Below are 27,063 nucleotides of genomic sequence, written 5' to 3' on the forward strand. Positions count from 1 at the left end.
GGATCTGCAGAGAAGTGGCATCTCCAAATATACACTCAAAGAAAAGCATCCTGTCAACTGTTTATTTTAAGCAAACTTAAAACATGTAAATATTTGTATTCATATAAATTCAGACAAACTGAACAGGTTCGTCACATGTGACTAACATATGGAGTGTCCCTGAACAGGGGGGGAGGGGAGGTCAAAAATCAGAATTCAGTATATGGTGTGGCCACCAGCTGCATAAAGTTCTGCAGTGCAGCTTCAGACTGCAGTAGATTTGCTCAGAGATGTTGCCCCACTCTTCCAGGGTCCTGAAAAAAAGGCTGTTCTCTTTTTGCTTATTTTAGGTGTGCCAAGCTTGTAGCATTTCCCCAAGACAACTTAAGCTGTAATTGCTACCCAAGGTGCAAGAAAGTACAAACAATTATTAATCTGTTAACGTTACCCAAAGGTGCAACAAAGTACTAAGTAAAGGGTCTGAAGTTATGTAAATGTGATTACATTTGCTTGGTCATGGGTTATTGTGTAGATTGAGGGGGAAATCATTTTAGATAAGGCTGGAATGTAATTTGTAGTCAATACCATCTGCACTTTAACCCCCAAAGAACATGATCTGAAACACTCAAGTGGACATTCCCTTAAAAGTAATGTTTCAGTTTGCAATTATGCACTACATGCTGGAGTAAACACAGAAATTCATTGTCAAGGTATCTTCAAATAATTTATTCTTCAAGGTTAACAGTCATCCCTTGTGTTCATTGTTTTTAGAGTTCTGATGAGCGCATGTCTCCTTAGTGTTGTGGTACAGTGGTAGTCCCTTCACTGTTGGAGTGCCCCTTTTCAGCATTGTTCACCTGACATGTACAAGTGATACTGGCAATTGGGATGAGTCTTGTCCTGGAGGCAGAATTGAACGATTCCAGCTAGGTGTGCCAGCTGTAAAGTCGAAATGAAGTTTGTAACAAATGCACTTAAGTCATAATTTAAGGTTAGGCATGGTTAAGGTTAGATTGACTGTTTGTGCGAGTAAGTGATCACTACAGAGCCAAGTCAACCCAATAAAAGCTGACCTGCTTGCCATAATGCAGCATACCATGATCCCAGACATACCCTTTCAATGAGTTCCAATTGTATAGAGATCCTTGTCCTCTCCAAGGTCTCCAATGGGCTCAGGTGTAGGATTCAACTCACGGTCTGGGGTAGGCTCCAGCTCTGAGAACAGACCATTTAGCACAGAACCAACATGCAAACAAACATTACCTCTTTGGGCCATTAGTTCCTGCCTGATGAACCCAGTATATATTTCAGAGCTAACGAACCCATGCTTGTTGGGCCTGACCCTCGGGGTCCACCCACATTTAGAGTTTGGGCAAAATATTTAATTTAACAGCCAGTGTTGGCAGAATTGCTAGCGTGTATGGATATGAAAAGACAAGTGTCTGAAATGGCACCCTATTCCCTGTAGTGCACTACCTTTGACCAGCACCTCATGGTTAAGAAATCCTGTTGGGAGGCAGAGGAACTAAGTTACTAGTTAACTAAAATAGAAAATAGTAGCTAGCAAGACTGAGCAGAAGTTCTTTTTAATGACTGCATTTTGAGAGTGGGTAGTTTGCGTCAAATGCCTTGACTAAAACCTGCAAAGGCATTACCTACAAAGTTGTGTTACAAAGCATAATGTTCTGGCATGTCTGCCTCATGATTTGTTGGGAGAGTGTTCTGCTTGAAGGACCCCCCCCCTTAAAGAACGTCATTGAAACCAGACCCTAGTCAATGCTGTTGCCTAGATGCACTACAAGGATTAAGGGCATGCAATTTCAGACAGTCAAATTACCCCTCTTGAAGTCCATTCCCCTCTTCCAACGACTGCCAGGTGATAGGGGCCTCCTGTCCTCAGTTGGAGAAGGGAAGCCATATATAGCGATCCCTTCCCTCGTCGTTGGAGATAAAGGTGTCCTCTGTTTGGTTGTAACCATTATGGGGCCCAGAGTAACATCCTGGTTCCATACTAAAATAACACATTTTCATTAATCACTGGCAAGGTTACCTTGTCACTAACACATTTGCAGTACAGACAATTTTTACTTAGTCTTTTGTAAAATCCCATATTGAAGGAAAAGGTACAAAATACCTCCCCTTGGACACTTCTGCAGTGCATTTTGAGAAGGAAAGAGGAAATAAGATACTGCACCTTTCTTGGACTTAATCCCACTCCGCCAATGGTCGCCAGTGGCTTGAGGTTTGATGCGGTAGCCACGAGGTTGGCTACCGCCTTGTCTTGGACTGAGGGGATATCGTGCTGGATCGTGATCAACCCCCTTCTGGCTATTCAGGCTTGGACAACGGCCACATTGCAAATCATTTGAGTCGGCAGACCTCCATCTGAAATGTGTAGAAGACACTCATGGACCAAGACATTTGAACAAATCCGATTGTTATGCCAGTAGATAGCTACTCTTACTGGGCTGTGACCTAAGGAAATAAGTCAGATCTCACACCTGCCATTAATGAAGGAGCATGCCTTGTTGCTAGGTTCTGCATGGTCCATGACAGGGATTGCCATAAGGTGGCATATGATGTATAGCTGTAGAAACACAACAGGATGAGCAAAACAAAGATGTAGAAACCCAGTAGCTTACATAACAGCTATAAGTGATGTACCCGCTACAGTACCCATAATGCGCCACAACATCTGGTACTGCCCTCACCTCTGCCCTGTTCTCCTGGTAGAACCTAAAGGCATCAATGTGGAACTGGAGCTTGTCATCCTGGGTTCTATGCATGAACCCAGAGTTGGAGCCAGGCAGCTGGGAATCCACCAAGCACCTGTAGGGGAGATATATAAACAGGGACAGCCCATAGAGCAGACTCATCTTTAGATCTGTGCCATTACAGCGTCTGACAGCATGGGCATTGAGGCTACAACCCATAGAAGTCCCCACCCAGTTGACTACTTTAAAAATGGTGCCATCATGGTGGAAACCCTCAATGGCACTGCTCTTGACAAGACTGCCTTTTTGACTTCAAAAGGCCTCTATCATTCCCTACGGGCCAGCCAGAGAATATTAATTATAGGTAGCAGATTTAGTTTAGGCAGTTCCCTCTTGCTTACCCATCATGCTCAATGAAGACATATCTGGGGAAAGAGTTATTGTCTGGGTCCAGTGTGCCCACGCAGCTGCTAACAAAGACCCTGAGCCTGGAGTGGTGAGCTACCCTGACAGACGCCTCAATGTTGATGGGATCACCCAGGAAGTAGACTCTAGAACCCCGCTCATAGAGCCAGTCACCTGGGCAGAAATGACAGAAGGTTATCCCAATTGACTAAAGGAACTTAACATTATTCCTTATAGTCCAAGGCCATTACATGTCAGTTCCTCCTAAAAAGAGGCTCTGGCAGCCATAAACTCCATCTAAATGTGAATCAAGTCACTGGTCTAGAAATGTAAAACCCTACTCATTTCACAATGGAAAAAATATATTACTGAACACCTTTTAACAGTTGCAGCTGACAGCATTTCAGCGACAACTGACTCCACAAATGTGTTCACCGTTAACAGGTGTTCAGAGATACAGATAGCCAGAGGTGTACCTGTGCTAATTGCTATACGGTTTACATTAATAAGCACAGTAACATGAAAATGTCAGTGTGGGAAACCTAAGCCTATAAAATAGCGCTTAAAACTACCCTGGACAGAATATTATAGTCAAGAGGCGCTAATAGTTAGCATCTATGAATGGGTTAAAAGGTCCATTGAGGAGTTTGTAAACAGGTCCATAGTTAGTAGGCTTATTGTTTAACGGTGCAGATAGAAACGTCAATAATTAAAGTGATGTCTGATGAGATTCTGTATTTAGCATGTCCAAGGATCATTTGTGCTCCACCATCCAAGCTTCTGGGAGAGCACACTGGTCTCCTAATCATCTGAACTTTCAACAAGGTTGTGCCCTGCTCAACACAGCCCAGAATTTATATACCCACTTGTCATAAGTTTCAAGGAGAACTGCAGGTTGTCTTCGGCAGACACTGTGGCGCTGAAGGGGATCCAGGTCGGCTGGAGAGGGGCACTGTCTGAACTGTACTTCCTGAAACAGAAAGTACAGAGTCTGGCAAGCAAACCAATAGGGACACAGTCGTCATGATCATTTAACAGTATAACCTAAACTCACCTTTCATAATGACAAGCAATTGGGATTACAGCACCATCCATTCGAATAACCCCATCTGGTGTGGCTCTGGGTGTATATCTGAGGAGGTTTGTATAGATCATGGAGTCTTTGTTCATCTGTGGAGTCACAAAGTAGAAATTACACAGAAGGTTGTTTTTAGAAGTACGCTACTGAAACATTCACCATAATTACCAGACGCTTGGTTCCACAGTCTGATAGCGCTGCAAATATTCTGTATTCTTCTCCGGCTGCTGTAGCCCTGCAGGTCTCTTGGTCCTGTTCAACTCCAAGTCGCAGGTCATCCATGTCAATAAGAATACCGAGTTTAAACAGATCAGCCTTCACAACTATCTCCATGTAGTCTGAATGGCACTTCACATCGACCGTTTCCAATCCAACTGGTCTGGAAACTGTTTGTTGGGGAAGTTGAAGCTGTTTAAAAGGTAGACGATCCCCAAACTGTGGCAGTTGGATTGGAAGTTGTTGCACTGTGCCAGTGCTGTAAGTAAGTGAAAAAGTAGGAGATATTAAGTTTTCCACTAGTAAAAACAGAACTAACTGCTTTGGAAATAGCCAGAGTGTGTTTGCCATTATGAGTCCCATGCCAACAACTAATGTGAACCTGTAAATTAGAGGGCAATGTGCCTCTGCTATACTACAATAATTGATGAAACTGAGGTAGCTTTTAACAACCTTGCAGGCTGCAAACCTGGGCTAGATTAGGCCCTAATTGGGTTTTGCATCTGATTAGTCAAACTATTTACATGCATGTTCAGCGCGTTCCTCTGCCCAGCTGATGCATACCAGAACGTACAAAGCCTGGATAGGTATTTCACGTATCAGCAAACACATCATATGTTATAGAAATCTGTCAGTCGATGACACCGTTGATGACATGTCACGCAACCATTGGATGGATGCATGCAACTTCTGAGCAGGGGAAAGCTACCATTACGCTTGGATCACACCAACAGTATTTCTGCATTTTAGTACACGAGAATTACATTAATTTCCAATGAAACGCGTTTGCCTTGCAGAGACACTGTATGCATAGACGGCTTGACAGAAATGGTAACAGGAGGTGAATGTTGAACTTTTGTTGCATACACATCCAGAAATTATAGCTAGCTAAATGATTTACTGCAGAGTAGGGCTAGCCATGATCTAACTAGTAATTTAGACTGGTAGTTGATTTTAAGATACAGTTATGACATTGGGGATTTGTCATTAAGATTGAGATTGGACTAAAATGTGGGTAATTGGATGTTTAGATGTAACCATAGACTGTCTTGTTTTTGCATAGGGTCAATTAAACATGAAAAGAAAGGGAGAGGTATCAGACTTCTGTTCCAAAAGGACACAATGGGAGGCCATGCCAATACTTTAAACTACACATTTTAGTTAGCAACTTAATTGTACATTTTCATAGAGATATGACACATTATTTTACGTGTATTTCAGACATTTCAAGATCCAAAGAAGATGGTCCTGTACAGCTTTGTTTGAAAACATTTCCCAGAACTCAGCATAGTACTAGGAAAAGGGCTTTCAACAGTTCCTGGTATGACAATTCATGGCTTGAATATTCTGTAAGTCAAGATTCTACTTATTGTTTCGCCTGTAGGCATTTTTCTCTGCCCAATACGCCTTAATCTGCCTTCACATCACAGTCAGGGTTTTGTAACTGGAAAAAGGTTCTGTTTAAAGATTCTGGTTTGAACCTCCATTCAAAGGCAGAGCATCATATCAATGCTATGTATGCTTGGAATCAGCATCAAAGGGCTATTGACAGCAACTCATCAATGTTAGATGTCATAAATGAGAGTGGAGGAAAACTGTACTTACATTAAAACAATCGCACATGTGCTCTTATTAACTGCCACTCAAAATATAGCGCAGGGAGGTCATCGAGAGTCGGATGACTCTCACAAGGGTAATATTTTGACAATCTTAGAAGAAATAGCAAAGCATGACCCTCTCATAGAGAAAAGGATGAATGCCTGTGGCAATGGTAAGTACACAAGCCACCAAATCCAAAAGGGCTTGAGGGCTTAGCTGAGATGGTACAAAGTGAAATAATGAGAGAATAAAAGAATGTTAAGTTTTTATTGTAATTGTAATGAAACCAAAGATTGAAAGAAAAAAGAACAAATGTCTATTACTATTACAACGGGACCATCCATGAAAGCTTTTTACACTTTCAGTCAGCAAAAAGCTTAGATGCAGCAGGTCTCACAAAAATGATCATGGATTGCCTTGAAAAACATGGCCTGGACTACAGAAATAATCTTGTGGGACAAGGCTATGACAGTGCATCTGTCATGAGCGGAAAGCATTATGGTGTGTCTGCACGGATGAAAAACAGTGTAAGATTAGCATTTTATGTGCACTGTAATGCACATTGTTTGAATTTGGTTCTTGTCGATGCTGTAAAATCAGTGCCTGAGGCAGTTAACTTTTTTGCTCTCCTGCAGAAGCTTTATAACTTTGTTTCTGGCTCGTATGTTCATCTCAAGTAGCTGGCAGTTCAGAAAGAGCTGTATCCACAGCAGCAGCCCAGGGAACTACAGAGACTGTTCTGCCTGCGGCTATGGAACCCTGACCTGTTCACCGGACGTACTGCCTTATCCCGGACCTGCTGTTTTCGGCACTCTCTACCGCACCTGTTGTCTCTAACTGAATGATCGGCTATGAAAAGCAAGTAACATTTACTCCTGAGGTGCTGACCTGTTGCACCCTCTACAACCACTGTGATTATTATTATTTGACCCTGCTGGTCATCTATGAACATTTGAACATCTTGGCCATGTACTGTTATAATCTCCACCCGGCACGGCCAGAAGAGGACTGGCCTCCCCTTAGAGCCTGGTTCCTCTCTAGGTTTCTTCCTAGTTTTCTGCCTTTCTAGGGAGTTCTTCCTAGCCACCGTGCTTCTACATCCTCATTGCTTGCCGTTTGAGGTTTTAGGCTAAGTTTCTGTATAGCACTTTGTGACATCGGCTGACGTAAAAAGGGCTTTATAAATACATTTGATTGATTGATTGATTGATTGGCTTACGGATATAAGGTGGGCATGCAGATACATGGAATGCCGTAATCTGAGAGACAGGCTTCCAGCAGTTCTGAGAGTGCTACAGGATATCACACTTGAAAATAGTGGTGGTAGATCAGTGGACGCAAGGGGGCCTTCTTCTCAGATAGATTTACATTTCATAGGGCTTTTGGTTACCTTTTGTAAAGTGCTTGGTAATGCCAAATGTCTTTCTGACATGCTCCAATCAAGCTCTCTTGACCTAGCAAGGGCTGTGGATCTAGTGGGTGCCCTTACAGACACATTACAGGACTACAGAAGTGAGGGTTACTATGGAAAGAGATTGCAGAGATTGCAGAGCACTGCAAAATAATTGTGCAAACAGTGTGTAAAAGACAGCCTAAAACAAGCTTAAGATTTCACGACTCATTGATGATGAGCACTGTAGGACAGAAACTGTGACCAATGTGATGGTGAGAGCTTCCAAAGAGCGATCTTTTATCAGGCGCTTGACAGTCTCACAGCTGAGCTGCAGAGGTGTTTTTCAAAGAAGAATTGCGAGATAATGCAAGGGGTCCAGTCTCTTAACCCAAAGAGGACAACATTCTTGAATAAGGAGCCTCTGTTTGCATTTGCTCAGACCTTTGAGTCAGATTTAGAGGACCTCAAACATGAGGTTCATCAAACCAAGCGACTTCTTGATAGGAGAGAAGTGGAAGGGACAGGCCGTCTACTCTCCTTGACTTTGTTGTGTTTCTAGAACCTTATAAAGAGGTCTTCAATTAGCTACTTTGACTTTGTAAGATTTCTCTTGTTACACCAGTCAGCAGTGCTTCTTGCGAGAGAAGCTTCTCAGCTTTAAAACGGATTTAAACCCACCTTAGGACAACAATGGTTGATGACAGGTTAAGTCACCTCGGCATTCTCAGTGTTGAGTCAAGGAGGGCACGCTCCCTCAACATGGATGAGTTTGTGAAACATTTTGTCAGTTCTCACCAGAACCACAGAATTATGCTGTTTTAAATCTACCTATGATAATTTGGTGCTTAGATGGTCCCTCTGGTCGTGATTAAAACATGCACTGTGTACTAGCTAGTACACTGAGATTCTAAAATCATAAATCCAAAGGGTATCATGTCACACAGATATAATTTGGTCTTGATTAGGACAATTCCAAAAGTGTTCTTTGCTATTAGTTAACATAATATATATAGCATAAATATGATATTATACGTTTGTAATATCGATGGGCACCAAACTTGTTTTTATTTTTCAAGTCCATTTCTGCTTGATACCTGGTTTGTCAAATTGCAGTGTGTTTTTTTTGTTGTAAATGTACTTTTTTGTAAATAAACTATGCAATTTTTGTAGCACACAAATGCTATCTTATTTCCTTGGTGCTTGAGATTTATTTTCTGAAAATACTTTGGATGTTCAACACTTACAGACCCAGATTTATATATTCATGAAAACAGAGTGACCCAAGTCTCTCCAGTATGTGAGTACAGTACAGTGTGTGTGTGTAGTACAGTACTGAGAGAGAGAACGAAATTGAGCTGCAGTTCTAAGGTAGAGACTATTCATAGTATGTTAAAGAATTCTAGTGAAGTAGAGAGAGAGCGCAAGGGAAAGTCAGGATCCGATGAGCTCCTGCATTTTTCAGCATTTTCTTTAAAAAAGATAGATTAGGAGTTAGATAAACTTGGATTTTTTGTCAGGAACACATACTGGATTCTACTCTCTACAACATAACCCCCACCTCAAATCAAAACTTAAAACCTACAACCGGATTTTGGACGGAATTACGGAATCACCTGGAAGGTTCACAACTACCAAGATTTATTTCTCTATACAGCAAATTCTCTGGAAAACAACAGAAACCTGAAAACACCATCCAACCTGGAACTGAGTGAGTAATGCTTAGTCTGAAACTATATTTTAAAAGCCAAAAGCCAAGAAGAAAAATACACAACATTACTTTATAAGGACGGAATTCTAACATAATTCTGCCAAGCTTGATACAGCTTCAACTAGCACCGACGTGTCAAGTGAGAGGTGTCAAAGCCCATTAGCCCAACAATGGCAGGAGAGTCACACAGTCTACCCCAACCAAATGGAGAGGACTTAGAAGCTCCCTCCTGCTGTTCAGAGGTAATTAAAATACACTACCCTGTGCATGTAAAGAATAATAAGGCAAGAAAAGATTACAAAATGAAGCTCCTTATGGAAAATCAAGAGACACTTTTTGCTGACTATTACAAAAATGGGAACATCAGCAACCTTATCTTCCACACAAACCATCCCCTGGCATGGCACAGTGCTATATTAGCACACTACCCCCTTGTTACGAGAGCGGGGATTAACGAGGGGTGGAAACTCAGAATACTTGATAACGAGGACTCTGAGTCAAGTAATATAAATATCTATAAGTCCGGAACAGTAATGGCACAGGGTAATCACAAACAGTTTCAGCTGGACTTTCACCTAATCAAAGAATTAGCCCAGCAGGAGAAGCTCTCCCTTGATAAAGATACCCCCACACCGAGCGGGTCAGACCAGACCTCTTCATTATGTAACCCCACAGACGAGCAACCCCCCAGCAGAGAGTCAACCTCCCAGCACAGATTACCACTCCCTCATTGAAATGAAGGACAAATTCACCCAGCTGGAGATAAGGCAGGTGGAGCTGGAACAGCAGGTGATTACACTTCAGTCAGCACAGACCCAGACAACAGTCCAGCACAACAACAGCCCCTTAACCAGACCCGGAGAGCTGGAGGTGGACAGCGACATATCTGCACTTTGGACAGTGGTGAGACAAATACAACAGGAGAAAGAGGAGCAGAACAGAGCACTAGAGGAGAGTGTCAGACTGCTGGTAGAGGAGAGTGTGACTGCTGGTGGAGGAGAGGTTGAGCGGGATGGAGGAGAGGGTGAGGGGGATGGAGGAGAGGTTGAGGGGGACGGCGTGCGACAGAGAACAACCCACTAGAGAGGTGGCCACCCCCACAGAGAAGCCAGCAGAACAGCCCACCTCAGCACCCAACAAAAGTCTCGACACCACAGCAGAACAGTCCACACCAGACCCTGACCATAGAGTCGACATCACAGCAGAACAGACAAATGAAGAACCCCAAGCCCAGCGGCTCTCACCCCCTCTGAGCACCCCCCCTGTCAGCCTGCCTGATAGCCCTTCTGACAACCCCCCCACACCCACTGAGGACAAACACAAGACACAGAATGTACTACTTATGGACTCAAATGGGAAATATATAGAAGAAAAAAAAACTTTTTCCAAACACAGTGTGTCTAAACTCTGGTGTCCAAACACCCAGCGCGCCCTAGACCTTCTGTCTGAGGCCAAACTAGGGTCACCCAGCCACATAATAATACACACAGGCACAAACGACCTGAGAGCACAGCAAGAAAGAGTGGCCACAGCACTGAAGGGAGTGATTGAAAAGGCTTCTTCTACTTTCCCCAACGCACAAGTGGTTATCTCCACCCTGCTACCACGAAAAGACTTCCACCCTGCCACAATACAGCGGGTAAATGCAAGTATTTCCCGTGACTGTGCCTCAAAACCAAATGTTTTCCTGGCCCACCACTCCACCCTGGACTTGAACAGCCTCTATGACCAGGTCCACCTCTACAAGGCAGCAGTGCCCACCTTTGCCCGAACTCTAAAGGACATCGCTCTCAAACGTATCCCCAACACTTCACACAGGAGCAACAGATCAATAGACACCCCACCCAGACCGGCGAGACACCCTCCCAGACCTGCAGGACCCCCCCCTGGACCTACACATAGAGGACCCACGCCAAGAGGAATTACATCCAGACCACCGCACACCCAGACACATCCACACCCCCACCCCAACCAATCAACACCCCCCCACGTCAACCATGCCCACACCCCATTTAGGCCCCCTCAGATCAGACCTATGCCACTCCTGCCCACCCCATGCACCCCACCACCGCAAAGAGGTCCTCAACATGGAAGCCACACATACGCCCAGGTAGTGAGCGGGCAAACAGTCCCAACCCCCACTCTCACACTTGCCCAAGCCAATGGCATGTACCAGATGCTCAGCAGGCTCTGCTCACACTTACTGGCCTGAGGCCAAACAACCACCAACAACATTGGACACTCTATGGAACAAAAAGCATTCACTATATCATCCTGGAATATCCAAGGCATGAGGTCATCTGCCTTTGGCCTGAAGAGCAGAAACCCGGACTTCACCAAAGAAATCGGTAACACAGACATTGTCATCCTGCAAGAAACCTGGTATAGAGGAGACAGACCCACTGGTTGCCCTCTAGGTTACAGAGAGCTGGTAGTCCCATCCACCAAACTACCAGGTGTGAAACAGGGAAGGGACTCAGGGGGTATGCTAATTTGGTATAGAGCAGACCTAACTCACTCCATTAAATTAATCAAAACAGGAACATTCTACATTTGGCTAGAAATTCAAAAGGAAATTATCCTAACAGAGAAAAATGTCCTCCTGTGTGCTACCTATATCCCCCCACTAGAATCCCCATATTTTAATGAAGACAGCTTCTCCATCCTGGAGGGCGAAATCAATCATTTCCAGGCCCAGGGACATGTACTAGTCTGTGGCGACCTAAATGCCAGAACTGGACAAGAACCTGACACCCTCAGCACACAGGGGGACAAACATCTGCCTGGAGGTGACAGCATCCCCTCCCACATATGCCCCCTAGGCACAACTATGACAACATAACCAACAAAAACGGGTCACAACTCCTGCAGCTCTGTCTCACGCTGGGTATGTACATAGTCAACGGTAGGCTTCGAGGGGACTCCTATGGTAGGTACACCTATAGCTCATCTCTTGGCAGTAGTACTGTAGACTACTTTATCACTGACCTCAACCCAGAATCTCTCAGAGCGTTCACAGTCAGCCCACTGACACCCCTATCAGACCACAGCAAAATCACAGTCTACTTAAACAGAGCAATACTCAATCATGAGGCATCAAAGCCAAAGGAACTGAGTAACATTAAGAAATGCTATAGATGGAAGGAATGCAGTTTGGAAACCTACCAAAAAACAATTAGGCAACAACAAATTCAATCCCTTTTAGACAATTTCCTGGGTAAAACGTTCCACTGTAATAGGGAAGGTGTAAACCTGGCAGTAGAAAATCTTAACAGTATATTTGACCTCTCAGCTTCCCTATCAAATCTAAAAATCTCAAATAGAAAACCGAAGAAAATTAACAATAATGACAAATGGTTTGATGAAGAATGCAAAACTCTAAGAAAGAAATTGAGAAACCTGTCCAACCAAAAACATAGAGACCCGGAAAACCTGAGTCTACGCCTTCACTATGGTGAATCACTAAAACAATACAGAAATACACTACGGAAAAAGAAGGAACAGCATGTCAGAAATCAGCTCAATGCAATTGAAGAATCCATAGACTCTAACCACTTCTGGGAAAATTGGAAAACACTAAACAAACAACAACACGAAGAATTATCTATCCAAAATGGAGATGTATGGGTAAACCACTTCTCCAATCTTTTGGTTCTATAACAAAGAACAAAGAGCAAAAACATATACATGATCAAATACAGATCTTAGAATCAACTATTAAAGACTACCAGAACCCACTGGATTCTCCAATTACATTGAATGAGTTACAGGACAAAATAAAAACCCTTCAACCCAAAAAGGCCTGTGGTGTCGATGGTATCCTCAATGAAATTATCAAATATACAGACAACAAATTCCAATTGGCTATACTAAAACTCTTTAACATCATACTTAGCTCTGGCATCTTCCCCAATATTTGGAACCAAGGACTGATCACCCCAATCCACAAAAGTGGAGACAAATTTGACCCCAATAACTACCGTGGAATATGTGTCAACAGTAACCTTGGGAAAATCCTCTGCATTATTATTAACAGCAGACTCGTACATTTCCTCAATGAAAACAATGTACTGAGCAAATGTCAAATTGGCTTTTTACCAAATTACCGTACAACAGACCATGTATTCACCCTGCACACCCTAATTGACAACCAAACAAACCAAAACAAAGGCAAAGTCTTCTCATGCTTTGTTGATTTCAAAAAAGCCTTCGACTCAATCTGGCATGAGGGTCTGCTATACAAACTGATGGAAAGTGGTGTTGGGGGTAAAACATACGACATTATAAAATCCATGTACACAAACAACAAGTGTGCGGTTAAAATTGGCAAAAAAACACACACATTTCTTCACACAGGGTCGTGGGGTTAGACAGGGATGCAGCTTAAGCCCCACCCTCTTCAACATATATATCAACGAATTGGCACGGGCACTAGAAAAGTCTGCAGCACCCGGCCTCCCCCTGCTAGAATCCGAAGTCAAATGTCTGCTGTTTGCTGATGATCTGGTGCTTCTGTCACCAACCAAGGAGGGCCTACAGCAGCACCTAGATCTTATGCACAGATTCTGTCAGACCTGGGCCCTGACAGTAAATCTCAGTAAGACCAAAATAATGTTGTTCCAAAAAAGGTCCAGTCACCAGGACCACAAATACAAATTCCATCTAGACACTGTTGCCCTAGAGCACACAAAAAACTATACATACCTTGGCCTAAACATCAGCGCCACAGGTAACTTCCACAAAGCTGTGAACGATCTGAGAGACAAGGCAAGAAGGGCATTCTATGCCATCAAAAGAAACATAAATTTCAACATACCAATTAGGATTTGGCTAAAAATACTTGAATCAGTCATATTGCCCTTTATGGTTGTGAGGTCTGGGGTCCGCTCACCAACCAAGACTTCACAAAATGGGACAAACACCAAATTGAGACTCTGCACGCAGAATTCTGCAAAAATATCCTCCGTGTACAACGTAAAACACCAAATAATGCATGCAGAGCAGAATTAGGCCAATACCCACTAATTATCAAAATCCAGGAAAGAGCCGTTAAATTCTACAACCACCTAAAAGGAAGCGATTCACAAACCTTCCATAACAAAGCCATCACCTACAGAGAGATGAACCTGGAGAAGAGTCCCCTAAGCAAGCTGGTCCTGGGGCTCTGTTCACAAACACAAACACACCCTACAGAGCCCCAGGACAACAGCACAATTAGACCCAACCAAATCATGAGAAAACAAAAAGATAATTACTTAACACATTGGAAAGAATTAACAAAAAAACAGAGCAAACTAGAATGCTATTTGGCCCTACACAGAGAGTACACAGCGGCAGAATACCTGACCACTGTGACTGACCCAAAATTAAGGAAAGCTTGAGTTGATTGAGAAAGGCCGCCGTAGGCAGACATGGCTCTCAAGAGAAGACAGGCTATGTGCTCACTGCCCACAAAATGAGGTGGAAACTGAGCTGCACTTCCTAACCTCCTGCCCAATGTATGACCATATTAGAGAGACATATTTCCCCCAGATTACACAGATCCACAAAGAATTCGAAAACAAATCCAATTTTGAAAAACTCCCATATCTTTTGGGTGAAATTCCACAGTGTGCCATCACAGCAGCAAGATTTGTGACCTGTTGCCACGAGAAAAGGGCAACCAGTGAAGAACAAACACCATTGTAAATACAACCCATATTTATGCTTATTTATTTTATCTTGTGTCCTTTAACTATTTGTACATTGTATATATATATATAATATGACATTTGTAATGTCTTTACTGTTTTGAAACTTCTGTATGTGTAATGTTTACTGTTAATTTTTGTTGTTTTTCACTTTATATATTCACTTTGTATGTTGTCTACCTCACTTGCTTTGGCAATGTTAACACATGTTTCCCATGCCAATAAAGCCCTTGAATTGAATTGAATTGAAGTAACCCTTTTGGACCACACTATCTGTCACATTGAAGAACTCCGGGTTCAGTGAATTATCACTTCTACCTCCAATCAGCAATCATAGGATTCATTCATGCTCCTTCGATGCCAGGTTAGGGTTACACACTAATTGTCTGTCATGGTCTATGGACACCCTGAAGTAGCCTTGGCCACCCCATGTATAAAACTAGTTCCGCCACTGGACAGGAAGCCCACATTCAAACTAACTTCAGTTTTTAAAATTCACACTTATCCATTGCGTCACTTATTTTTGATGAACGTAGGGGGAGAAACGTATATTATAAGCATCAAACATGATGTTTATTCCTGACCAACAGATGTCACTAATGTGCATTGCGTTAAAAGCATTGAGTAATGAACCGTTTTTCTGCGCAGTTTGGTGAAAGCCATGAATGCTTCAGGAAACTTCGGTTTCCCATTACTACCAAAAAGTCAAGACGTTCTGTGACTATAATGTGTCATTTCCTCCGACGCGTTGCAAGCAGCAATAGGCCGTGTCGGAAAAATCAGGAACAGCCTTTTGTGATTGGTCCATGGATGTCTGTGATCCTACTTCTGGAGTAATCAGCTGCTGATGCGTTGAATAATTGAATACTGACGTAGGCTCACATTCTGACCAATAATTTATATTATGCACAAATATTTATGATCTTCAAGCTTATTGTTCAATCTTGTACAGTTAGTCAAATTTGAAAATCACTTCTTTCCCTGATTATTCAACATCACTAGGGAGCAGCATCAGTCGTTAACCACGGTCCATTTACCCCAGTTGGACTTGTTTGTACTTGACAAATGTTATGTTGTTAGAGTAGTTAAGTCCTCTGTAGCAGCTAGTTCCAGATTCCTTACTCAACTGAAAAATCAATCTAATTGGGCAGGCAAATTAATAGACAGACATTTTCACCACAGCTAGAAATTAAACAAAAGTTTTTTTCTTGTCATGATATGACTTACACTGCCTAATGTAACCCCCAAACAGTATCAATACCTTGAACATTGTCTCCATGTTTGACAGATTAGTTTATAGCCAAACACCGTAGAGACTTAATCGAAGAGGGTTGATTATGAAGGGCGCGTCTCCAAGACTTTGGAACTGATAAACAACCACAGGACATTAAAAACGACTTAGGGCTGCAATCCCGTTAACGGGATGATATGACAACAGCCAGTGAAAGTGCAGGGCACCAAATTCAAAACAACAGAAATCTCATAATTACAATTCCTCAAACATACATGTATTTTATACCGTTATTAAAGGTAATCTTGTTGTTAATCCCACCACAGTGTCCAATTTCAAATAGGCTTTACAGCGAAAGCACCACAAACGATTGTTAGGTGACCACCAACTCACTGAAAAACCCAGCCATTTTTCCAGCCAAAGAGAGGAGTCACAAAAAGCATAAATAGAGATAAAATTCATCACTAACCTTTGATGATCTTCATCAGATGACACTCATAGGACTTCATGCTACACAATACATGTATATTTTGTTTGATAAAGTTCATATCTATATAAAAAAATCTGAGTTTACATAGGCACGTTACGTTCATTAGTTCCAAAAACATCCAGTGATTTTGCATAGCCACATCAATTCAACAGAAATACTCATCATTAATGTAGATGAAAATACAAGTTATACACATGGAATTATAGATATACCTCTCCTTAATGCAACCGCTGTGTCAGATTTTTAAAAAACCTAACGGAAAAAGCAAACCATGCAATAATCTGAGACTGTGCTCAGAAAATAAATAAAATTATCCGCCATGTTGGAGTCAACAGAAATCACATTATAAATATTCCCTTACCTTTGATGATCTTCATCAGAATGCACTCCCAGGAATCCTAGTTCCACACTAAATGCTTGATTTGTTCGATAATATCCATTATTTATGTCCAAGTAGCTACTTTTGTTAGCGCGTTTAGTACACAAATCCAGATGCTCGTGCAGGTCCATCCGAACGTCAGACGATAACTTCAAAAAGTCATATTACAGGTCGAAGAAACTTGTCAAACTAAGTATAGAATCAATCTTTAGGGTGTTATCATAAATCTTCAATAAAATTCCCAACCGGAGAATTCCTTTGTGTGTAGAGAAGCCAAGGAACGCAGGTCGCTATCATGTGAATTGCGCGTGACCAGCCCTTGGCTCTCTGCCAGACACCTGGCTCATTCAGCTTCCATTCAGCCCCACAACACAGTAGAAGCCTCATTCAAGTTTCTAAAGACGGTTGACATCGAGTGGAAGCCCTAGGAAGTGCAACTTCATCCATATCCGACTGTGAATTCAATAGGGGCTGGGTTGAAAATGGACCAACCGCCGATTTCTCACTTCCTGTTTGGATTTCTTCTCAGGTTTTTGCCTGCCATATGAGTTCTGTTATACTCACAGACATCATTCAAACAGTTTTAGAAACCTCAGAGTGTTTTCTATCCAATACTAATAATAATATGCATATATTAGCAACTTGGACTGAGGAGCAGGCCTTTACTCTGGGCACCTCTGGGCACCTTTCATCCAAGCTACTCAATACTGCCCCTGCAGCCATAAGAAGTTTTTAACAACCTTTTAGTTCCAGATTCCTTACTCAACTGAAAAATCCATGTTGCCTACCTGTCTTTAAAATCTGCATATCTGCAGTCAATTTTCATGCTGTGAGGAAGAGAGAGAGAGAGAAAGTTGGGGACACAGAGAGAGATTTTAAAGGTCCAATGTATCAGTTTTTACATCAATATCAAATAACTTCTGGTTAACAATTAAGTACCTTACTGTGTTTGTTTTAAATTAAAATGGTACATTTTTAAATAAACCTAGATTGTCACGCCCTGACCTTAGTTATCTTTGTTTTCTTTATTATTTTGGTTAGGTCATGGTGTGACGAGGGTGGTTTGTTTAGTTTTTGTATTGTCTAGGTTTTTTTTGTATGTCTAGGGGTTTTTGTGTATCTAGGTGTTTATATGTCTATGGTTGCCTAGATTGATTCTCAATCAGAGGCAGCTGTTTATCGTTGTCTCTGATTGGGGAACATATTTAGGTAGCCATATTCCGTGGGTATTTTGTGGGTTGTTAGTCTATGTTAAGTTGCCTGTTCTGCACTTCTCATATTAGCATCACTGTTCGGTTTGTTGTTTTGTATAGTTGGTTCAGTGGTCTCTTTTTCATTTTAAAGAAGATGTACGCTTACCACTCTGCGCCTTGGTCTCCTCTATATGACGACCATGACATAGATGTTATTGGCAAAGAAGTTAGGAACTCTCTTTCTTATTAACAAATTTATGCTGGCCAAAACTCCATCCCACCAAAACAGGCTGACATTTTAGGCAGGTCTTTTCAAACAGCTCTTAAACTCAAAGGGTATTATCATTATTTTCACAGTATCATTCCAACCTCACACTGACCTGTTTTTACTATATTTTTCTACTATTTCTCATTTTTGACTGCACTGGGCCTTTAACCTTCCCTTTCCGCAAAGATACAGACAGTTGACTAAGGAGTGAAAAGATGTATGAGAAGAACTGTTATTTGTAGATTGAAGGTCAGACTCCAAGTGCTAAACAGTTAGGGTCGTTTACCTCCATCTGGCACAATAGCATCCTCGTCAGAGAGAGCGAGAGTAAGCGAGAGAGCGACGGGAGAGAGGGCGGGGGGGACAGAGAGAGAGACTCAGGAGTTCATTGAACGTTGCACCAGAGCATTGCAGGCGAAGGTGACAGACCTGCTTCATCCAGGAATCAATGGATAACTCTATTTTTTTCTGCAAGATGCAAATCCACATTAGACTTCTGAAAAAACGGCTGAATCTTTATTTATTTTCTCAGATTGATAACACACTAGAATGATGCTAATATCACTGCACTCTGTTGTGCATCATTCCTTCTTACTCTAACTCAGTAGGGTGCATTTAAAATGGCACACAGAGATGGGTACAAAGCTCTCCTTCGCCCTCCATTTGGCAAATCTGACCATAATTCTATCCTCCTGATTCCTACTTACAAGCAAAAATTAAAGCAGGAAGCACCAGTGACACTGTCAATAAAAAAATGGTCAGATGAATCAGATGCTAAGCTACAGGACTGTTTTGCTAGCACAGATTGAATATGTTCCGGGATTCTTCCGATGGCATTGAGGAGTACACCATATCAGTCATTGGCTTCATCAATAAGTGCATTGATGACGCTGTCCCCACAGTGACTGTACGTACATACCCCAACCAGAAGCCATGGATTAAAGGCAACATCCGCACTGAGCTAAAGGCAAGAGCTGCCGCTTCGAAGGAGCAGGACTCTAACCCGGAAGCTTATAAGAAATCCGGCTATGCCCTCCGATGAACCATCAAACAGGCAAAGTGTCAATACAGGACTAAGATCGAATTGTACTACACTGGCTTTGACACTTGTCGGATGTGGCAGTACTTGCAAACCATTGCAGACTACAAAGGGAAGCACAGACGAGAGCTGCCCAGTGACACGAGCCTACCAGATGAGCTAAACTACTTCTATGCTCGCTTCGAGGCAAATAACACTGAAACATGCATGAAAGCACCAGCTGTTCCGGACAACTGTGTGATCATGCTCACCGCAGCCGTTGTGAGTAAGACCTTTAAACAGGTCAACATTCACAAGTCCGCAGGGCCAGACAGAGTACCAGGACGTGTGCTCCGAACATGCGCTGACCAACTGGCAAGTGTTTCACTGACATTTTCAACCTCTCCCTGTCCAAGTCTGTAATACCAACATGTTTTAAGCAGACCACCATAGTCCCTGTGCCCAATAAAACTAAGTTAACCTGCCTAAATTACTACCAAACCGTAGCACTCATGTCTTTAGCCATGAAGTGCTTTGAAAGGCTGGTCATGGCTCACATCAACACCATTATCCCAGAAACCCTAGACCCACTCCAATTTGCATACCGCCCAAACAGATCCACAGATGATGCAATCGTTATTGCACACAACACTGACCTTTCCCACCTGAACAAAGCGAATACCTATGTGAGAATGCTATTCATTGACGACAGCTCGTGTTCAACACCATAGTGCCCTCAAAGCTCATCAATTAGCTGAGGAGCCTGGGACTAAACACCTCCCTCTGCAACTGGATCCTGGACTTCCTAACGGGCCACCCCCAGATGGTAAGGGTACGTAACAACAAATCCTCCACGCTCATCCTCAACACCGGGGCCCCTCAGGGGTGTGTGCTCAGTCCCCTCCTGTACTCCCTGTTCACTCATGACTGCATGGCCAGGTACGACTCCAACACCATCATCAAGTTTGTCAACGCGAGTTTGTCAACGCGAGACAGCCTATAGGGAGGAGAGGTCAGAGACCTGGCCATGTGGCGCCAGGACAACAACCTCTCCATCAACGTGATCAAGACAAAGGAGATGATTGGACTACAGGAAAAGGAGGACCGAGCACGCCCCATTCTCATCGACGGGGCTGTAGTGGAGCACGTTTCAGAGTTTCAAGTTCCTTGGTGTCCACATCATAAACAAACTAACATGGTCCAAACACACCAAGACAGTTGTGAAGAGGGCACAACAAAACATATTCCCCCTCAGGAGACTGAAAATATTTTCCATGGGTCCTCAGATCCTCAAAGGTTTCTATAGCTGCACCATTGAGAGCACTGGTTGCATCACTGCCTGGTATGGCAACTGCTATACCTCCGACCGCAAGGTACTACAGAGGGTAGTCCGTACGGCCCAGTACATAACTATCTTTTATACTGATAACAAGTTCAAACAGGTGCCATTAATACAGGTAACGAGTGGAGGACAGCGGAGCCTCTTAAAGAAGAAGTTACAGGTCTGTGAGGGGCAGAAATCTTGCTTGTTTGTAGGTGACCAAATACTTATTTTCCACCATAATTTGCAAATAAATTCATTAAAAATCCTACAATGTGATTTTCTGGATTTTTCTCATTTTGTCTGTCATAGTTGAAGTGTACCTATGATGAAAATTACAGGCCTCTCATCTTTTTAAGTGAGAACTTGCACAATTGGTGGCTGACTAAATACTTTTTCGCCCCACTGTATTACCTCAATTACCTTCACTAACCTGTGCCCCCGCACATTGACTCTGTACCGGTACCCCCTGTATATAGTCTCACTATTGTTATTTTACTGCTGCTCTTTAACTACTTTTATTTCTTATTCTTATTTATATTTTTTAAACTGCATTGTTGGTTAGGGGCTTATAAGTAAGCATTTCACTGTTCACTGTTGTATTCAGCGCATGTGATGCGCATGCAGCGCCTGATTATACTTTATTCCCTATATAGTCCACTACTTCTGATCAAGTAGTACACTAATGAATGAGGTGCAATTTGGGATGCAGATCTAGTCTCTGGTGAAAGATTGTTATCATTGGTTCTCGGTTGCAAGGTTATCAGACAGATAATATAGTCAACTGTCATGTAAAACATATATGACATGGGTGGGATTTCCCCTTGGGCATTTTAGGTGGCTAATCAAAGTAGCAAATTTATACTAGCCTAAGACGTGTTGGCTTGCTTGATAATATAAATCATTTATTGAAGTAAGTAGAATGCACAGTCTTAGTGACATAATGAATAGCATGTAAGTTAACAATGTAATGCTGACATAATAACATCTCACACTATGCCCTCTAAAGAAGGTTCTCATTCGGCCTAATTCATCCTTTATTAATTATATGATTATTAGCCCATTCATTACCCCCCTTATCAACAAAACCTGAAGACCTGCGTAAACAGGTCGTTTAGTACGCCATAATCAGACCTGTTGGTTATTATGGCCAAGCACCATCCGATAAGGATCCCGGATAGATCCCGAAACACAAACCACATTCTCTCATTTCCGCTATTGGAAAAAATTGCGCCAGGACCATTTTGGGTGGATGATAATGTTTATTATTGGCCATAACTTTGTATAATCAAAATAATACATAATATTTTCAATATGTTTTATCTAATAATTAGGATATCACCTTTGTTAACGTTTAGAAAACCTGTACGCATTGTGCGCCCCTGCTTTCAGAAATAGTGGTACGGTCTTTTCAATTGCGCTGCAAGCGTACATTGAGCCACAAGAAGAACGTGAAACCCGCTCCAAAGAAGATGCCGCGGACCGATGTCGGTGTTAATTGATCTGGTTATTCTGTTGTAAGAAAAGGAAACACCACACTGCGGCATAATATCATTTTTGCCCCGCGGAGAGGAGGATGGTGTGTGGGTTGTCATAACTTTGGACTCGCTGCTTTTCCTTGACACGCGCACTGATCCAGTTGGTGAGGGTGAGTGCTTCTAGTAGCCTACTGGAGATGGAGAAAGATAGGCTACATTGTTGTTATATTGTTGCACATCATAACCACCTGTATGGGATGTGGGAGGAATAGTTGTAGGCTACAATGTCACACTGTCATACGTTTAAAAAAAATGGAAATCCAATATAGGCTATGGAATAATGCGTCAACATGCTTTTTACCTATAAATAGTAGCTCTGAATTAGCCTAGGTCAGATATCGGCTAAATGTATTCGTTTCTAAACAGCAATTGTCAAATATATGCGCAATAATAAGCCCATTGGACACCTATAGGCCAAGCCAGCTGCGGTTTCTACCGTGGGCTTTCTATGGCACTACAATCATTTAGAATGACTGAGAATGTGCAGGTAGATTAGGCCTATCGTTTAAATAATCATTAAATATATATATTTATTGTTTGAGGCAGTGGCCTACAAGTCTATCACTTTTAGATGAGCACATGGAGAGCCTTCTTTAGGGCTGATGAAGCAAAGCTTTCAGCGCTTTTCCAATGTATACAACCTGGTCTCAGAGCATTTTGTCATTTTACGTATGTAAGTTCGATTTATTTGGTTTTCAAATCAAATTGTATTTGTCACATGCGCAGAATACAACAGTAAAATGCTTACTTACAAGCCCTTAACTAACAATGCTTTAAAAAGTTAAGAAAAAAATAGATAAGTAAAAAATAGAAAAATATAATGAACTAATAATTAAACAACAGCAGTAAAATAACAGTAGCGAGGCTATATTCAGGGGGTACCGGTACAATCATCTCCTTTGTCTTGATCACGTTGAGGGAGAGGTTGTTGTTCTAGCACCACACGGACAGGTCTCTGACCTCCTCCCTGTAGGCTGTCTCATCGTTGTTGGTGATCAGGCCTAGCACTGTTGTCATCGGCAAACTTGATGATGGTGTTGGAGTCATGCAGTCATGGGCATGCAGTCATGAGTGAACAGGGAGTACAGGAGGGGACTGAGCACGAACACCTGAGGGGCCCCGTGTTGAGGATGAGCGTGGCAGATGTGTTGTTACCTACCCTTACCCCCTGGGGGTGGCCCCTCAGGAAGTCCAGGATCCAGTTGCAGAAGGAGGTGTTTAGTCCCAGTGTCCTTAGCTTAGTGATGAGCTTTGAGGGCACTATGGTGTTGAACACGAGCTGTAGTCAATGAATAGCATTCTCACATAGGTGTTCCTTTTGTCCAGGTGGGAAAGGGTAGTGTTGTGTGCAGTAGAGATTGCATCATCTGTGGATTTGTTGGGGTGGTATGCAAATTGGAGTGGGTCTAGGGTTTCTAGGATAATGGTGTTGATGTGAGCCATGACCAGCCTTTCAAATCACTTCATGGCTAAAGACGTGAGTGCCTCGGGTCAGTAGTCATTTAGGCAGGTTACCTTGGTGTTCTTGGGCACAGGGACTATGGTGGTCTGCTTGAAATATGTTGGTATTACAGACGGACAGGTTGAAAATATCAGTGAAGACACTTGCCAGTTGGTCAGCGCATGCTTGAAGTACACGTCCTGATAATCCGTCTGGCCCTGCGGCCTTGTGAATGTTGACCTGTTTAAAGGTCTTACTCACATTGGCTAGGGAGAGCATAATCACACAGTTATCCAGAACATGCATACTTCAGTGTTATTTGCCTCGAGGTGAGCATAGAAGTAATTTAGCTTGTCTGGTAGGCTCGTGTCACTGGGCAGCTTGCGGCTGTTATTCCCTTTGTAGTCTGTAATAGTTTGCAAGCCCGACGAGCGTCGGAGCTGGTGTAGTACAATTCAATCTTAGTCCTGTATTGAAGCTTTGCCTGTTTAATGGTATGTCGGAGGACATAGCGGGATTTCTTACAAGCTTCCGGGCTAGAATCCCACTCCTTGAAAGCGTCAGCTCTAGCCTTTAGCTCATTGCGGATGTTGACTGTAATCCATGGCTCCTGGTTGGGCTATGTACTAGAGGTCGACCAATTAGGATTTTTCAACGCCGATACCGATTATTGGAGGACCAAAAAAAGCCGATGCCCATTACAACAATACTGAAGAAACACTTACTTTAACTTAATATAATACATCAATACAATCAATTTAGCCTCAAATAAATAATGAAACATGCTCAATTTGGTTTAAATAATGCAAAAACAAAGTGTTGGAGAAGAAAGTAAAAGTGTAATATGTGCCATGTAAGAAAGCTAATGTTTAACTTCCTTTCTCAGAACATGAGAACATATGAAAGCTGGTGGTTCCTTTTAACATGATTCTTCAATATTCCCAGGTAAGAAGTTTTAGGTTGTAGTTATTATAGGAATTATAGGACTATTTCTCTCTATAAGATTTTTATTTCATATACCTTGACTATTGAATGTTCTTATAGGCACTTTAGTATTGCCAGTGTAACATTATAGCTTCTGTCCCTATCCTCGCCCTTACCTGGGCTCGAACCAGGAACACATCGACAACAGCCACCCTTGAAGCAGCGTTACCCATGCAGAGCAAGTGGAACAACTACTCAAAGTCTCAGAGCGAGTGACGTTTGAAACGCTATTAGTGCGCACCCCGCTGACTAGCTAGCCATTTCACATCGGTTACACCAGCCTAACCTCGGGAGTTGATAGGCTTGAAGTCATAAACAGCGCAATGCTTGAAGCACAGCGAAGCGCTGCTGGAAAAACACACAAAAGTGCTGTTTGAATGAATGCTTACGAGCCTGCTGCTGCCTACCACCGCTCAGTCAGACTGCTCTATCAAATTATAGACTTAATTATAACATAATAACACACAGAAATACGAGCCTTAGGTCAGTAATATGGTCGAATCCAAAAACTATCATCTCGAAAACAAGACGTTTATTCTTTCAGTGAAATACGGAACCATTCTGTATTTTCTCTAATGGGTGGCATCCATAAATCTAAATATTCCTGTTACATTGCACAACCATCAATGTTATGTCAAAATTCCGTAAAATTCTGGCAAATTAGTTCGCAACAAGCCAGGCGGCCCAAACTATATTCCGGTTGAAATCGGCCCTAATTAATCGTCCATTCCGATTAATCGGTCGACTTCTAGTATGTACGTATGATCACTGTGGGGACGACGTCATCAATGCACTTATTGATGAAGCCAGTGACTGATGTGGTGTACTCCTCCATGCCATCGGAAGAATCCCAGAACATATTCCAGTCTGTGCTAGCAAAACAGTCCTGAGTCACTGGTGCTTCCTGCTTTAGTTTTTGCTTCTAAGCAGGAATCAGGAGGAAAGCTTAAAACCCACCAGCTGTGTGTTATTCATGTCGTCATTCAGCCACGACTCGGTGAAACATACAGTGGCTTGCGAAAGTATTCACCCCCCTTGGCATTTTTCCTATTTTGTTGCCTTACAACCTGGAATGAAAATAGATTTTGGGGGAGTTTGTATCATTTGATTTACACCACATGCCTACCACTTTGAACATGCACATTTTTTTTTAAATTGTGAAACAAACAAGAAATAAGACTAAAAAACAGAACTACAGCTTCAAGTCTCTTGGGCTATGTCTCTATAAGCTTGGCACATCTAGACACTGGGATTTCTTTCCCCTTTATTCAAGGCAAAACTGCTCCAGCTCCTTCAAGTTGGTTGGGTTCCGCTGGTGTACAGCAATCTTTAAGTCGTACAGATTCTCAATTGGATTGAGGTCTGGGCTTTGACTAGGCCATTCCAAGACATTTAAATGTTTCCCCTTAAACCACTTGAGTGTTGCTTTAGCAGTATGCTTAGGATGTTGTTCTCTGGGTGATGAGAGGTGTTGGGTTTGCGCCAGACATAGTGTTTTTTTAACCCAACCCTGACCTGTACTTCTCCACAACTTTGTCCCTGACCTGTTTGGAGAGCTCCTTGGTCTTCATGGTGCCACTTGCTTAGTGGTGTCACTTAGGGGTGTTGCAGACTCTGGGGCCTTTCAGAAAAGGTGTATACATACTGAGATCATGTGACAAATCATGTGACACTTAGATTGCACACAGGTGGAATTTATTTAACTAATTATGTGACTTCTGAAGGTTGCACCAGATCTTATTTAGGGGCTTCATAGCAACACATATGCATGCACCACTTTTCTGTTTTTATTTTAGAGAATTCTTGAAACAAGTTATTTTTCTAATTTTTCTTTGCCAATTTGGACTATTTGTGTATGTCCATTACATGAAATCCAAATTAAAATCAATTTAAATTACAGGTTGTAATGCAATAAAATAGGAAAAACGCCAAGGGGGATGAATACTTTTGCAAGGCACAGTAAGATATTACAGTTTTATTTCTTTCCCGTTGGTAGGATATATGTGATCGTAGTTTGTCTATTTTGTTATTGATTGATTGTACTTTGGCTAATAGGTAGATTACCCTCTCGGCAACAGATCCTTACAAGGCACCTGGACCTTCTTCCTTGATACCTCTTTCTCCTGCGAATGGCGGGGATGAGGACCTTGTCGGTCGTCTGAAGTAAATCCTTGTCGTTCGTCTCGTTAAAGAAAAAGTATTCCTCCAGTACGTGGTGAGTAAGCTCTGTCCTGATATATAGAAGCTATTTTCGGTCATAAGACACAGTGGCAGAAACATTATGTACAAAATAAGTTACAAATAATGTGAAAAAACATACACAATTGGTTCCAGGATCGTAAAGCGGCAGCCATCTCCTTCGGTGCCATTTTGTATCGTATGTATTAATTTGTGGATGTCCATCATCCATTGTGTATG

At 42.3% G+C, this 27,063-nt stretch overlaps 2 protein-coding genes across 3 annotated transcripts in view; one reads left to right on the top strand and one right to left on the bottom strand.

The window, feature by feature from the left end:
- Positions 1–690: 690 nt before the first annotated feature.
- On the bottom strand, positions 691–4,798 carry LOC115129038 (zona pellucida sperm-binding protein 3-like). 2 transcript variants are annotated; one of them, XM_029659181.2, is made up of 11 exons: positions 4,345–4,798; positions 4,153–4,268; positions 3,965–4,068; positions 3,095–3,272; positions 2,691–2,808; positions 2,481–2,566; positions 2,174–2,364; positions 1,817–1,990; positions 1,456–1,485; positions 1,093–1,194; positions 691–918 (listed from the first exon to the last, which is right to left on the bottom strand). In XM_029659181.2, exons 1-10 carry the CDS (start codon positions 4,753–4,755, stop codon positions 1,097–1,099), a joined length of 1,506 nt encoding a protein of 501 aa, XP_029515041.1. In that variant the 5' UTR covers positions 4,756–4,798; the 3' UTR covers positions 691–918; positions 1,093–1,096. The 2 variants fall into 2 exon arrangements, with proteins under 2 accessions (XP_029515041.1, XP_029515042.1); XM_029659182.2 differs by lacking the exon at positions 1,456–1,485.
- Positions 4,799–22,098: 17,300 nt separating this feature from the next.
- LOC115128542 (cAMP-dependent protein kinase inhibitor alpha-like) overlaps positions 22,099–27,063 on the top strand; it is a 44,040-nt gene continuing 39,075 nt past the window's right edge. The window contains exons 1-3 of the mRNA XM_065017794.1: positions 22,099–22,330; positions 24,548–24,606; positions 26,701–26,860. The gene's annotated coding sequence lies outside the window, so the exon portion shown is untranslated. The remainder of the gene's footprint in view (positions 22,331–24,547; positions 24,607–26,700; positions 26,861–27,063) is intronic.

This window comes from Oncorhynchus nerka, linkage group LG4 (assembly GCF_034236695.1).
Source record: "Oncorhynchus nerka isolate Pitt River linkage group LG4, Oner_Uvic_2.0, whole genome shotgun sequence".
NCBI lineage: Eukaryota > Metazoa > Chordata > Actinopteri > Salmoniformes > Salmonidae > Oncorhynchus > Oncorhynchus nerka.